The following is a 16,213-nucleotide window of genomic DNA, read 5'->3' on the forward strand; positions in this document are numbered from 1 at the left end:
TAATGTAGATCACGCATAGAGATCTTGACATACTTTTTGTCTTCCGTCACTTTGTTTCCTTCCCAGGGTACTTCACAACATGTAGTAATTTGAATTTACAGAGGTTAGAAAGGAAGATTGATGACTGAGCAGACCTTGTTCCTTAGATAGTTTTGTCCTGTAGAAGTTACAGATGTGGTGCGGCATCGAGCTCCAGTGGATTTTGGAACTCCCATGGTGGTCAGTAGATCGCTTTTTTGATCTATTGGCCCTCCCAATTAACTTCAGCTACCAGCAGTTTTGTGAATGAGTATCACTTAATGGATATACACAAATGTTCCTATTTCTATAGCTGACTGACTCCTCAACCTAAAACGAAAGGAGGTCAAGATTGCTATTCTAGCCAATTCTTCTTTCTCCCCTCATTTCTTCCTAATGTGTCATTAGGTATTTCTTGGCTCAAGTTATGAATGTTCTCTTGGGATTAGATGTCCTGGGGTAGGATTGCAGGTATCACAGAACAAAGTCTGAAATGTGGCAAGGGCAAGTATTTCATCAGGGACTATATCCTGAACACTACTTGTTTTTGTTGATGGTTAAGATTGCTTTTGGCAACAGAAGACTGTGAACTCCTGTGTCTCCATTTCAGTGACAGTCAGAAGTCATAAATGTGAAAATTACTTGGCTACTGATCTTTTGGAGCCTTGTAGTTACAGTTCTAAACTTTTGACCCAGGTAGTTCTTGCTTACTGCTAACATAATTGAGGGTTGATACCCCCATTTTCAGAAAGACTATTAAAATGCCATTCTGTTTGGTATAAGAACATGCTATATGAGGTAGCCAATTTCTATCCACCTACTTGTAACAGACTTCACTGCATGCGACTCTGATCAGGCTCTTGTGTTAAATAATGTCCCTTTTTTTGAGATTCAACGCTGCTCTGTGAAACCAAAGCAATGGTTTAGAACAAGCTTCTTGTTGGGTACAGTTGTGATTTATGTCTGTTGACGTCATAGGTTGTCTGTGACTTCCCTCCAAGCACATAGGTAACGGCTTGTTAAGCACAAACACTAAATCTCAAGAAACAAAAAAAAAGTTGTATGAATAAAGTAAGTTATTTGTCAAACTGGGGTTCTTACAGAAGCTTTCATTGTGATTCTGCAGTCCAGATGCCTTGTTACAAATTACAAAGCTCTCATTTCTGAGGCATGGTGGTTGGTCTAGCTGACCATCGTCAGTTCGGAAGACCAGGAAAGCTACAGCCGTATAGTCCCGCTAGTGGGCTTGGTAGAGAAAGAGGGTGCAAGAGTGGAAAGTTGCAAGTTGAGCTGAAACGTTGGTATTACAACTGTTCTTTTGTGGGATAATTATACTCGTAGTCCTGTGAAGTCAAATTGTAAATGAGAACTCCCTGCTACTGGCATTTCTGTGTGCATATATGGGAGCTTTCTGCTTTTTTAGGGACATGTGCAAGTGCAGAGTATTTTATTTTTTTTTAATTATTTTGATTAAGATACCAAGCTTGTTTGCTATCTTGTATGCTATTGGGAAACTGTGGCCTGGGGTGAAAAAGAAAGGGCGAGAAATAAAACTTTTAAAGTAAGTGGCTCAACAGTTTAGAATTAATGGTATTTTTTGACTGTTCAGTTTAAATACTGATTTGACTTTTCAATCACCATGATGTTGCTAAGTGAGATTATTTGTTTTTCAGGTTAAGCAGAAAATAGGCAGAAATTAAAAAAGCAAGAAGTAGACATACCAGCAACTGTCTTACATGTGTTCACCCATTCTTACAGGAGTGTTGAGTATGTCTTGAAAAGTAAACGTACATGAAATTTACCAAGTTGTATAGGTGGATGATTAATTGTTTAGTAAAATGGAGTTTAGATATTAAGAAAATACAGTAGTGAGAATATATATACACACAGTTTCCACGTGATCTGACAGATGTATTAATACATAAAGGAACCATGGTATCTTTGAGAGAGATAGTTGATGCATTAGAATCTTTGCACATATTTTCCCCCTGTATTTAAATGTGAACTTGTGAATTTCGTATTACATAATTTTAGATTTCAAAAAGAAGGCAACAATCTGTTGCTCAATTCATAGGTGAACATAAGATGCTACTTGGAAACATGAAAAAAGATGCAAGTATTTTTTAAAGTTTACACTCAGACATTTAACTGATATTTTCACTGTATCTTTAAATACTGGAGGACAGTTTCAGAGCTTACTAGGATCTGTATTTGCATTAAAAATCACAAAGCAGTTTTTACTGGATGTTTTATGGAAGAATTAGAGTAATTTTCTGTGCAGTGTTAAGTTGACTTAGCTTTTAATGTTTTTAGGTCAGGAATTTCTTTTTTGCCATCTGTAAGGTTATCTTGGTACTTCATCATGTCACCAGAGGCACCATAATACACACAAAAAAAGTTTTCATCTATCATAGTTATTTCTTGAAGGTTTGGGTTTGGGTTTTCTGTCCCTGCCCCTCCCCCCTTTATTTATTTTTTTTTCCCTTTTAAGTAAAATGTTTGAAGATTTAATGAAATATTGTGAAAATATGTGGGTGCTTGTGGGCAACCAGTTCATTTTCTGGAGCAGTTTGTTCTGTTAGTCTTTTAGAAGTACTGAATTGTAACAGTGGTCTGTCAGTGGGTATTTCATCATACAGTTTTACTTCAGCCCTTTTCATGTAATAGTGAAAAGTCAAAAGTTAAATTGATGGGTGGTGTTTATCTTCTGTTTTCTGCTGATTTTATTTTCTTGCAAGGTTTAGATCATAAAGGAAATGGGGATCTCCCTTGCTGGTTACGTGCTTGATTATTTCACATCTTGATTCTAAATTTAGTCTTTATCAGTAACTGTGCTTCCAGATTTCAGCTTCTCATTCCGCATGTATTCCTTCAGTGGCAGTGTTGGATTCAGTGTTCCTGACTGCTTGTCCCATCCTGCTCTGTCTTACGTTGTACCAGCATGGCAACCATGTAGAGAATGTCCTCCCTCTGGGATAGTTATCAAAAGCCAACAGGATGTATGTTAAATGTGGAATGGGCTAAACTTCCACTAACGAACAAAACCAAATTGAACTTTACTCTGTCCTCCACTGTTAGAGGAGAAATGAAGATACAAGTAGACTATGAACCAATGAAATGTCATCTGACAGATGTCTGAAACAAGAGCTGAAAGGTGCAGGATCTGTCCCAGTTAGCGGCAGATTCTGTGCCTGTGGAATTTGGCATTTTTCAGGATGTCATGGAATCTAGTACTATGGCTATATTGTTTGCCGTTCTTCTGCAACTTGGCACCAAGTGTTTTGTTTGTCTCTTACTTTGAAGTTGCTTCTTGCAGTCTAATATCACCTTCCCAAAAAGGAATTAATTCAAGTTAACAGGGCTTGCTACCTGTAGCTTGATAAAACTCAGCAGTAGGAGTCAAGAAGCTGAGTTAGGAGTACAGTGTGCGTTGGAAGAAAGGTGGAAGTTAAAAATGTAGGCAGTGGAGGCTAGCGAGCTAAGCAGTTTGTTGGAAGACAAACATTTGAGGCCAGGGAAGGTGAGCTGCTGAGGCTAGGCACCAGCTTTTCTTTTCTTTTGGTACAGGCATTCCAGAAAGTTGCTGTGAGCAACCTTGAAAGGCGGAACTTGTGTGTTTTTTCTGGCTTTAATGGAATCCATCCACAAAATACTTACCTTTGAAAAGATTCAAATTCTGAGTTATGACACAGATGTTAGGAAAGGGATAAATAGGAATAAATGATTAATAAATAATCACAATGAAATGGGAAGAAGCATTTCAGCTAGGTAATATTTACATGAGGATGATTTCTGGATTTGTTGTGCATGAAAACTTGGGTATGTTGAAACAGTGAGACTATTAGTGTTTATAAGCTCTGTAAGCTAGGAGAGGGAGGCTGATGAGGTAGGTATTTTCAAGCCATTAACTTCATTAAAAACTCCCATTGTCTTTGCAGGAGGAGAGACTTCAGCATGCAAACCTTCATCTGTTCGGCTTGCACCATCGTTTTCATTCCATGCTGCTGGCCTTCAGATGGCTGGACAGATGTCCCATTCGCATCAGCAGTACAGTGATCGTCGTCAGCAGAACATAAATGACCAACAGGTTTCTGCCTTATCATATGCTGACCAGATTCAGCAACCTCTAACGTTAACAAACCAGGTAAGTGATAACAAAAAAAGTAATTTCAGATGTAACATTTCTTTCTCTAAATACATTATATACTTACAAGTTACAGGATCAGGGCATATATTTTTGTGGTTTGTTTTGGTGCATTTTTTTATGTTTGGTTTTTGGTTTTGTTTTTTAAAAAAAACTAATTAAGTCTTGACTCTTCAAGGATGGATGGATGAATAAGTTTCTGGTCCATATTTATTGTGATTATTCTACTTCTAACATTTTTTAAATGAGAGGGGAGAAAGGTAGTCCAAATGGAAAGTTGGAAAGAGAGTTTAATAATATTTTTTGGTAGGTTGCTTTTTCTTTTAGGACTGTTTGATGTTAGAATGTGATTGTTTATTACTTACTCTAATGGACAGTGTTTCAAAGCAGAGTCACTGTTTAGTGTATTTGAAATAGAATATTTTATTAAGGAAGATAAGCCGTATTTGAAAGAAAAAGCAAAATCTGAAGCTATGTGATCATAGGGGTTTTACTACTACTAATTTACTCTTAGTATTGCAAGGAGGTAAAATGAACACAGGGATTATGGTGATCATGGATGCTTTTGAGCTGTCAGGATTAGCGTTTCTTCTGTGCTGCTTTTTTTTTTGCTAGAACTGCTGAAGTAGTATTGTCCTGTGTACAAGATTATTCTGTTGCTTTCTTAAAAATGGCACAGCTCAGTTGTGAAGATGTGAAGTCAGATACATTTCAAAGCTTTAAAATCCAGAAGTTTCTAAGTCAGAGCTTCAAAATTTGGTGCAGGCTGATAAGGCATGTTCCACTTAAAGAGGATGGAGAGTGATGCCTTTGCTGCTAGCAGATTCAGGTCTATTCCTTGTATTCCAGATGGCTTCAGTAGATAAATCTACAGTACCACCAAGAGATACTCTGTTGGTATTGCTCTATAGGAGGGCACTTACGCAGAAAGAGGGAAGGATTAGAGAGGATGAGAATGGTCAAACTAAGTACCAGGATATTTGATACTAGGATTTGGAGATCTGTAATGACTAGGGAGGGCTCTGTGAAGGCTGGCAAAGAAAGCTTTTTGCTTTCATGAGAGCCACTCAGTGGGAAGAGTGAATTTGCTCATATATACTAGTATTTAGCTTGAGAAATCTACAGAGGTATTTTGTGTGACTTTTTTTAGGTTAAAGGTTCCCTAAAACCTCCAGAATGAGGTTAGGGAATCAGTTAGCCAGTTAAGAAAAGTTACTGTGTTCCTTAAACCCTTCAAGGTGCTTACCTGAGCACTATGATCTGGCATTGCGTTTGTGAGCTTTAGTGTACATCAGTGCTTAGTTGTTCGTGTTTTCAAACCAAACAGCAAAATCAAGGAACTTCAGGACATAACACCATCCATTGCTGTTTGTTGTCACAATGACTTTAAAATGGTAGCTGAATAATAGAAAGCTGAAGAATAGTTTTTGGAGAGTAGCCAAGAGTTGTTGACCAAAGAAGGCAACCCACTGAAATGAGGATGTGACTGTAGCGAAAAAGCTGTGGTTGGATCTGGGAAGTTATCCATATGAGGAAATGATCAGCTGGCCACCTTGATAACGGCAATCAAGCTGTCTTTGCACCACTAAGTCTTTTCCAGTTCTGTTTTGTTTTTTCTGCATTATAGCTTCTGTCTTCTTATTTTACTGTAATTGTGTTGCAGTCTTAATAGTTCTCTGCCTACGCAGCTCAGAATTGTTATTCCTTCATCCTTTGTGAGCTGCTTTCAGGACCCTTGACTTTGGTGGTGGTCAACTTTTTGAAGTCTTCTGGCTTAAGTGACTCTTTCCTCCTTTGAGTTCTTGTGCTTTTCCCATCAGCAAGGCCCGTAAAGAGTTCTCCAGGCTGGTATGGAGGTTCTGTATGAGCCTCTGCTGGGGAGTCTCAATGGCTTTTTGCCTCTGCACAGGTTAATCTGATCTGCAAAACCAAATACAGCTAACATCTCTATGGTAGAAAGTCAGATCATCTGCTCTAGTCCTTGTCTCTGTGCAAAAACTTTTTCTTATTCTTTCTCTTTCAATAGCCCTTTTGTCAGCTCTAGTTCATCTTGATTAAAACATAACTCTTACAGTTTTTCTTCTTATAAAAGACATGACCCTCTATTGTTGAAGGCTTTGTTCTGTGTTCCATTTCGCCATTGCTGTGGACTACCATCTTACCTTCCACTCCAGCTGTAATCTGCATACCGTCTCGGTTTTCATGTCTAAATGATACATACATCTTACAGATTCTTTCTTTATGACATTTCTACAGGAATCCTTTTTATTCAGGGTATTGCCTTGAATGTGCTGCAACTTGTCCTTGATAAAAGCAGTTCTGTCCTGTATACGTCAGTTTTGAAAAATTCTTGCAGAGATCATTTTCTGAGCTGTCCTCATGCAGTTGGTTTATTCCTCTGTTGGAACCTCACCACTAGCTCTTTCCCTTACGTGCTTCTCTGTTTACTAAAGCTTCTGACATCAAACTAAACTTTTAGTAATGGCAACCTCTCTTCAGTCACATAAGGTGACATACTCCTGTGTTTTCAAGTATATATAATTTAAGATCATGTTTTTAACTGGGGCAGCAAAAAAGAATGGGCTGAATGTCTGTTGTAGAAAGCTTTATAGATTTATCTAATATAGCCATGAAAACCGGGAGGAGGAAAAAGGTAACTTTTGGTGGATGCAAGAAGTGCAATTCTTAAAGGGTAGGTCCTTTTAATGCAGTGCTTTGCATCCAAACAGACAAGAAGTTAGGTCTCTGAGCTTCAGTTTCTCAGATTTCCTAGTGCAGTGGTGGTCATCAGCAACTTAGACCATTGGGTCATCTTCGGTGCCACTGGTTTCCACAGTGTAGAAGTAGCCCATTGGTAGGGTGCAAGCGTCCAACAGTTGATTAGCAGCGAGTCGCCAGCCCCTTTGCTCCCGAGAGTGCTCCTTGTCGATTCAGTGGCCGGACGGTGGGTCAGTGAAGCGGGCAGGGAGGCTCCCGGGGTTGGCGGTCGTTATGCCGGGAGCGCCAGGCAAAATTCTTTCCCGAGCTCCAGCCACCATCTGCCGGCCAGAGCGCTGCACTGCATTGCCTGCCTCGTTGCAAGGCGGTGCTCTGCTTCGGCAAACCGCCTTTGGCTAGGAAAGCCAGCCTCTCCTCCTCTTCTCAATATTCCATCGTTCAGTAGACTCTCCGCTGTTTAATAACTTGCTGAGCAGCAAGTTATTAAACTTACTATCTTAGAGTGGATCTCCCATCGAAGGAGCTGAGAATACAAATGCTAGAAAGGTTACTTTCTCATTTGTTACTTTTGCTGAACTTTGAAACAGAGTATTTTGTCCAAAGCCAGGCAAAAGTGATTTGTTTGAAAATAAAAGCCAGGATGAAATGTCAGCTTTTGGGATGCTGGAGTTTTATAGGAAGAATAGATAGCAAGTAGTTCCTTTCTGAAAGTAAATTTCTTTAGGCTGAAGTAAGATACACAAGGATACTGCTTGTCAATTGCTAAGAGGAGCTGTTAAGTTTTAGCATGTAGAACAGCAGCATTTTCTGTAAACAATGTCATTTTAATAAATAGCAAAGATGATCTGCCCTAGTATGTTTTTTCAGGTTATTTTTGTGGCTTTCTTTTTAGTGAGGACTGACTCCCTTTTTGGAGGAGTGTTGTCTTGTTCAAGTTCCTGTAATGATTTTCATTCATAACCAAATAATGGGGAAGCTGGGCCTTGAATGTTAATTTATTGTTTTTATTCCTGCTCTGTCCTGCTTGGTTTTTTTATTTTTAATGGCTTGCAGACCATATTCTGGTATTTTATGAATCACTCACAATTGCAGATTAAAGCTCAGGAAACAGCAATGACAATTTATATTAAAGTTGTATAAATTATGTGTATTTATATTACACGTTACCCTTAAAATATTATTTACATAATATTCTCTTGCACCTATTGCTTTATGGCTACGGTCACCAAAACCTCATCTCATCATTGGCAAGGAACAAATACTGGGAAGATACTTAAAAGCTGGCCAGATGATTACTTTGTTTTTCACTTAGTTATGAGGTCTTAAATTACAGTTAAAAACTTCCAGCTCTGTCCTTTTTTATTATTTTTATTTTTTCTTCAGTAGTTAGGTTTAAGGCTTTTGTTTCCTGAAAACTGCTGGATTGTGTTTACTTTAAGTCTGTGATTCACCAAGTGCTGAGCCTGCTGGCAGGATGGGGTCCTGCTCTTCATTGTGTGGTCTTACCTCTCTGATGAGTGTCAGACAGTTTCAGGAAAGCAGTAAGAGCATGTGGCCTGTAGTGAGTAGAAAAGATGAGATCTGTGGGACCTTTCTCCTTTAGCAGTAACAAACAGTAATATTTCTTTGTCCAGTTTCAACTGTTTGCATCTTGAGAGTTCACCGTGGCCTGATGTGAATATAAGATAAGAGCTTAAAAGTTTTCACAACTTCAAACAAGCATTTCTTTTGGGCTCTGCTGGTGTTCATCTTGGAAACTCAGACTGTCTGACACTTTTTTAAGTTAAGTACAAAAGGCTAGAGAATTGATTTACCTAATAAAGAAGTTGAGGTGAGATTCCTGGCCAGATTTTGGTAACAAATTCCAGCAATTTAGCTTTCACAAAGTACCTGCAATTCAAAGGTCAGACTGACTGCTAAACATCTATCTCTGTATGTATCTAAGATCATTTATCACCTGCAGAATTCTAGGTTTTACTGGCCAGATGCTGGCCAGAGATTTTATTGATTGCAAAGTCAATGTGTTGTAGCAGGCAGTAGCAAATCCTTCAGTTCAGTTACTACAGCTACCTAATCAGCAACATTATTATTAGTGATGGTCAGACTTCACCAGTGTCTGCTGTGAATGTAAGCATGCAATTCATTTCAGTAAAAGTATTTCTTTCACTTTCCATCTGTTTCAGATATTTTTTAGAAAAGTATATATATCCTCTGGCAATAAGAATTTCAGAGTGGGGTTTTTCATTCCCTTTGTCTTACTCTCCACTACTCCTTTTTAAAATAATTAGGCTGAATCAGATAGGATAAAATCTTGGCAGATGACCCTTCTTTTTTTTGCTATTTTTGTTTATTTATTTAATTTTAAACTTGCCTCTTTCTTACTTTTATTCAGCAACCTTATTTATTTGGGGAAGGAAGCTGGGCTAGGAGGGAAATATTCATAGAACACAAGGCAGTGATTAAAATGATTGGACTGAAATTCTGTCCCTACCTCCATGCAGTTCTGGCTCTGAGAACAGTTAGTTTGAAGAATAGTCCTGGATTTATCTTTTGTTCTCTGGCACAGATGCTTTTTTCTCGTTGGCCATTTTTCTGAAAATCTGAAGTTAACTGTGTATTATGGGAAGTGTTACTGTGGCTTGTGGTTATAGAAACTAAACATCTGTTTTGTTGACCCTCTGGAGACATCATCTATTATGTGGCTGCTCACCACCATATGGAATTAGTGTTGACTTCCTATCCTATATTATTGTGACGCAAGAAGGGTTTTGAATAGCAAGGGACATAGGAGATGAGTTTGGTCCATTTAGTTCTTCAATATGGAAGTCTATTAAGTAGATTATTGCAACTTCATTCTTGATAAAAGTTACCCTTACGGTGTAAAATCTTCATTATTTATTCTGTTTGTAATATGGAACATGTACTGTATGCAAGCAGAATTTCTTTTTTTTTTTTTAATGAATGTAGGTGGTGATAGATCTTTCTTTTTAAAAATAAAACCTGAATTAAAGCATTCCATTAACAGAATATATATGTGCTTAGAATTTCCTGTAGTCAAAGTAAAATGCATTTAGTAAGGAACAGTGCCATCTGGTTTTTAGATAATGAAGTGTATCAAAAGAGAGAGAAATATGTTTGTTGTCTATTTCTTCAGTCATTAAACTGCATCGACTCTGCTAGTTAAAATAATATACCTGAGTTAAAGTAATGGTTACCTTAAAACACATTTTCAAATGAGTTGAATGGGCTGTTGATTGCCCTTTTTTCTGTTTATTTGATTCTTCTTTGTTTATACTAGTTACAGGTTGCTTCTCAGCACTATGTGCTGTGTGGTTAATAGGTGAGAAAATCAAATTTCAGTTCTTCACTCGTAACCTTCATCATGGTACCATCCCAGGTAACTGTGCTGTTTCCTCTGAGGCCTAAGTGTGGACCAGTCAGAATGTGATGGGTATTTACTGTCATATATAATTGTAAGGAAAGTAGTTTCTTGTCTCTCACTCTTGAAATACAAGCATATCTTTAGGAAAATCTGAGGTTGCAGTGTTGCTGTCTGGCCACCAGATAGAGACTGAAGCTTGTGCAGTAGGATTTTTCTTCTTCTTTCAATTCCCCCAGACACACACCTTTTTATTTCCCCTGTTGTGGTTGAGCTTTCTTTGAAGCCAAGAGGGAAATCAGCATAACCCCAGTGATAAAGAATTTGAGTGTGTTAACGTATAAAATGGGTAATGACCACTTTGTTCCATCGTCTTCCACCTGGAAGAAAGGAACAAGAGACTTCTAAAGGATCTTGGAAAAACAGGAGAATGTTACAAATTTTGCGATATAACAGGGGGAGGAAGGAAAGGTCAGTTCTTTCTTTTCCCCCACCCAAAACTTTATGAACCCAGGAGAGCAAAATAGTACCCGTTAAAAAAGTTTGTACAGGTTATAAAGTGTGTCTTCAGAAATGTGTGTGTGTAAATGCATAATTAAAAGCACAGTTTTCAAACAAGGTACTGGCTGCAAGCAACATAGGGGTAGCCTGGAGAACTTTGAGTACTTCGGATTAGGGAACAGCAGCACATTTTTTTTTTATTTTTATTTTTTTACCAGGCTGCTTATTTCAGAGTTTAAATTAGAATGTTTTTTTTTTTAAGTAGGCAGACAAATTTCACTTACAAATTGGAAAATAAACATGAATGCTTGTCCTACAAATTGAATTTCCAAATCAGAGCAACCTGATGTCTGAGTAGTTGATCCAAGCAATGGAGTTACTCCACACTGAGACTCTTTCCTGAAAACTTGCAGCCTGTGTAACAGACACCCTGTGCTGGTCATGTCAGCCTAGGGTGGAGACTGGTCCCTCCCAGTACTGGTGCACTGCAGCATGGTTTCTTCTACCAGCAAAATCTACCAATGTCCCAATAATCTCTTTAAGTCAGATTAAGAAATTTAAGGGAAATACTTGCATATGAAAAGCCTTTAACAGTGACAGTTGGGATTAGGACGAGATGCTGTTTAGTGCTGTGGGAGAGAACCAAAAGAGATCAGGTTTAGGTATGATTTGTTTAATGGTTCACATTTGTTTGACAGGTAACAGATGAAAGAAGAAACAAAAATGTTTTGTAAATGTCAATTAGTTTGTTATGAAACTTTAAAACAGACTTCCCTGATGTTTACGAAATGGCCATACTTGTAATAATAAAAGAATCAAGAAATGAATTTAGTAAATGTGTTTGGGGGAAATTGATGGCAGTGGTCACATCCAAAGGTGAATTGACAGGAACAGATACCTAGGGCATGACTTGGATTAGAATTCATGGAGGGAAGTTTAACTGTATCATGTTGTGTCTGAGAAACATTCTCTAATCTAAAAGACCACAAGTCAGCAGTTTTGTAGGGGTGTAAAAATGTTATATGGGCGTATATGGAGAAGGATGCATCAAAGCTTTGAATTGGTATTGCCCGGGAGCATTTGGCTTTGTACCTGTTGGGAGTCTCAGCTTCACACAGATGCAGTAAGCTGACTGCAGGTGTCTTGCCTTCCCCCTCTGTCTTTAGCTCTATCACTTGTTCATCCTCTGTCTTGCTCGCTGCTTTAGCTTTTTACCCCCATGCGGTCTGTGCTTCCACTGGAGGAGAGCGTGAGTTTAGCTTTCTAGTATGGTTGCTTGGGTACCTGAGTCCACGTCCAGTTTCAGAAGCACAATTTTTTTATTGCTTCTGTTTGTAAGAACTACTTTGGGTCACTTCATTGTGTTTTTTTTTTTTTTTTTAATTGGTCATTAAGCAGAAAAAGGGGAAAAAAACCCCACCAACAAAAGAGGTATTTGCACAGCCACTTTCGTACGTACTAAGTGACACCATAAAAGACAGAGGAGCAATTACACTCTTCTGGTTGATTAATTAGTTCAGCAATGCTAATATAAACATCAGTTTCATTATCTTTGTTGATGGTTTATGATTTTTCCTCAGCTTTGTAGGAGGTTGCATATCAGTATTTGGCTGTAGGAGGGGGCAGCAGATAAGATGAAACATTTAGAAGTGAAGAGTTAGGAGTGTCAGCATATTTGATGGCATGAGATGAGAGCTGTAAGGCAGAATGTGGTAGTGCTCAGTTACCTAACCCTCTTAATAGTGAGTAAAGAAATAGAGGAAGTTCTACCATACATAGAATCATAGCATGGTTTTGTTTAGAAGGGACCTTAAAGATCATCTAGTTCCAAACCCCTGCCATGGGCAGAGACACTTTCCACTAGACCAGGTTGCTCCAAGCCCCATTCAGCCGGTCCTTGAACCCGGCCAGGGATGGGGCAGCCACAGCTTCTCTGGACAATCTGTTCCAGTGTCTCACCACCCTCACAGTGAATGAAGCAAGCTTTTCTCTAGTGGAATTGATTAAACATGCCGTGTGGTTTTCTGTCATTGGGAAGAGAGGGAATAAAGATGTAGGCTAGGGGACCAGTCACACTAACCTCACCTCTGTCTCCTAGCTCCCCACTGTCCCCACATCCCCACCCCTCCCCATCCCTGACACTGGGTGAGACAGAGGAGTTGTCTGATACTACAGTTGTGCTGTTAAGTAAAGCATCCTCTGAGGAGGTAGTCAGGTTTAGCCAAACGAAATGGTTTCTGCCTTCTCTTTACTGGGTCTGCTACTCGCCTCCAGCTTGCCACATGGAACTTTATCTTTTCAGGAACTTTATCTTCTGAGATTTCAAACAAATCTTATGGAGAAATAGAAGTTGCTTGGTAGATGCAGAAATTACATGGCATATGTGTGCAAAGAAAAAGAAGCACACCAGCAGCTTTATCACACACAAGTCTTGTTTCTTCAGGAAAACAACTAAAAAAATAGCGTGCTATTGAAGATACTTTCTTCTAACATAGTCAATTGTAGGAAACACAGATGAGGAACATAACTACCTCTTCAGGGGTGTTGTTTTAAACCTTTGGAAGTAGGTATAGTGTTCATGTGCATTCTTTAGATTTCTTCAGATTTTCTTTGGGTCTTAGATTTAGATTTAGGCCTTGATATTATAGAGCACGGTAGGCCCGAGGTGTTTTGATTTGGAATTTCATATAGTTTAAATGTGGCAAACTGCCACAGTTCTGCCGTAGTTATTACTGTTAACTTCTGTTTGTGGTTTTGATGCAGCCATACATGAAATATGGTTACAGTTCATGTATCAGTCATGAGATAGAGGAGTAGTGTCAGCAAGATTTTCAACAAGAGAGTTGTATTTTTAACCAAGAGAAAAACTGTTTATTGAGATTAAGCCTGTCAGGCGTAATGGAGGAGAGACAGGAATCTTGGGATTTCTTTCTTTTTTACTAACTAAATACATTAAAAAGTAACTGTTAATTTCTTTTGATTCCTGTATTAGTTTTTCTTTTTTTAATGTTAGCTTGAAGAAGAAATGTTGCAATGAAATAACTCATTTCTGTGAAGAGTATTGTTTTCTAAATTATGATATGGTCATATTACAGAGGCGGATGCCCCAAACTTTCCGAGATCCAGCCACTGCTCCGTTGAGGAAACTCTCCGTAGATTTGATCAAAACATACAAGCATATTAATGAGGTAATGTCTCCAGCTATTTTTGTAATGTGTATCGATATGAAGGTTTTGCTTACAATACATCATTAAATATATTTTCTGTGAATTATCTCATGAAGACATAAGGAAATCAAGCTTTCTCTGTGTTCACATCTCATTGGAGATCGCTGAAGTCATTATTATCCTGCTTTCTGTCCAGCACATAGGAAATATTTTATCCTTGAATTTGTCTTCCCTTGTTTTATAAACAAATGCTGAGTTTTTCTGTTGCATGATAAGGAAATACTCTTCTAGCTCATGTTATAAACCTTTATGAATGTGTCTAAGGACTTGTAAGAAAAATATTAAAGTTAAATACCCCAAATAATTAAACATTATTGGCAAATGTAAAGTATAAAAATGGTGGGATTAATATAGTTTCTAACTCCTTGGAAATTGTAGGGAATGTGAAGGGAATTCTGCAGTGATTACCGATGTCCTTGGAATTCTTTGCCAGTCTTGTGGAAAAGCAACTGATAACTCATTTCCAGGCTACTTAGAGATTTTAATTTTGCTGTGTGAATATGTATCTTTTCTTTTTGCACTTACGAACTCTAGGGATCAGTGTTCTTAGTACACTGATCTTTATTTAGATCTCCTTTCTGAGTTTTAAAATTATTCATCAGGACTTTGCTTTGGTATTATGTCTTGAGTTCAAATAGACAGGTAGCAGGAGAAGATTGTTTTTCCAGTAGTAGATGTTGCATTTTAAAATCACAGGATTAGGTATGATAATTATAAAAGCTTATCCTATTCTTTGTTGTGCCAATGTTGTAAAAAGTGCCCTTAAGTAACATACTTTTCACATTTAGGTTTACTATGCAAAAAAAAAACGGCGGCATCAGCAGGGCCAAGGAGAAGATTCCAGTCACAAAAAGGAGAGAAAAGTTTACAATGATGGCTATGATGATGACAACTATGACTATATTGTAAAAAATGGGGAGAAGTGGATGGATCGTTATGAAATTGACTCTTTAATAGGCAAAGGATCCTTTGGACAGGTAATGTGTATCAGCTGAGCAACCTGTAATTCATGTGAATGCATTTCATTTGAAGTGCTGTTCCTGTTCGTTTTGAAATCAAACTCTTAATCCTATTACACGGAGTGCCTGCTGGAGACACATTTTGTGCTGGTTCTTGTTATTACAGATAACATTTGAATATACTTCATTATGTATATCTGGTAAAGCATTTTCAGTGAGCAACTCCTCACCCTTTTTCTATCAGTTCACATTTTTAGCTGTTCGGTTTGGAGTTTTAAATTAAAACAATAGCCTAGTGCTAGGGATTACCTATTATAAATGTTACTTACTAACATTTGTTTTGACTGTTCGTAGCTGTGGCCAATGCTTGAGAAAAAGGCTGGAAGCAGGATGCAACTTTTCTTTTGTTCCTTTTGCTAGTTTTTCTCAGATTTTGCCAGTTGTTTTGCAGTATTGTGTTTGATGATTTGATAATTGCATTTGGACATAATGCTTGCGTCAATGAATCTCAGTGGAGCCTCAGTTCTATTTTGTGACATCACTGCGATTATCACGTAATTTATTATGGCTTTACTGTAGTATCAAGTAGGAGAAGAAATAAAAGAAATTTAACTAGCAAGAACAAAAGTTCTAAAAATGGTTTCTCTGAATTCAGAAAGCAAAGTGAGTTTTGCTTTATTTTGAAAACCTGAGAGATTTTACCGATGTATATGACTTTTCTCTTTCAGGTTGTAAAGGCTTATGATCGAGTGGAACAGGAGTGGGTGGCTATCAAAATAATAAAAAACAAGAAGGCTTTCTTAAACCAGGCCCAGATTGAAGTGCGACTGCTTGAGCTTATGAACAAACATGACACAGAGATGAAGTACTATATAGGTATTTGAATAGTTCTTATTTTTTTGTTTTCTCAAATTATGTGTGCTTTAGTCTTGCTGTATAGTGTAGGTTGCTTCTGGTGCTAAAGAAACAAAACAAGTAATACAACTTTTAAAATTATTAATATTATTATTGGTGCAAATTTTCTAGTTTGCTTTGCAACAGGACAAGATCCGGAAGAGGAATACATAAAAATATTTGGGATAACAGACTTGTTACTTTGTAGCGTTGAGATCTTTTGTAGTATTTTCTTTTTCCAGTTGTTGATATGGACACCTGAAGAAGTTGCTATGGACCAGCTTTTCCACAGAAGCTATGATCTGTGGTAGTTTCAATCACTTTCACTACTTTGAATATATCTTATTATTGTTGTTATTTATTATTTTTATTA

General features: G+C 37.8%; 1 protein-coding gene across 1 annotated transcript; it reads left to right on the forward strand.

The window, feature by feature from the left end:
- Positions 1–1,188: 1,188 nt before the first annotated feature.
- On the forward strand, positions 1,189–15,822 carry LOC104404882 (dual specificity tyrosine-phosphorylation-regulated kinase 1A-like; the record flags this gene model as incomplete). Its single annotated transcript, XM_010013416.1, has 5 exons — positions 1,189–1,315; positions 3,957–4,166; positions 13,818–13,948; positions 14,776–14,964; positions 15,675–15,822. Coding segments are annotated over exons 1-5 (805 nt in total), but the record flags the coding sequence as incomplete, so codon positions are not given.
- Positions 15,823–16,213: the final 391 nt, after the last annotated feature.

The sequence above is a fragment of the Nestor notabilis genome, unplaced genomic scaffold (assembly GCF_000696875.1).
Source record: "Nestor notabilis isolate BGI_N333 unplaced genomic scaffold, ASM69687v1 scaffold16704, whole genome shotgun sequence".
Taxonomy (NCBI): Eukaryota; Metazoa; Chordata; class Aves; order Psittaciformes; family Psittacidae; genus Nestor; species Nestor notabilis.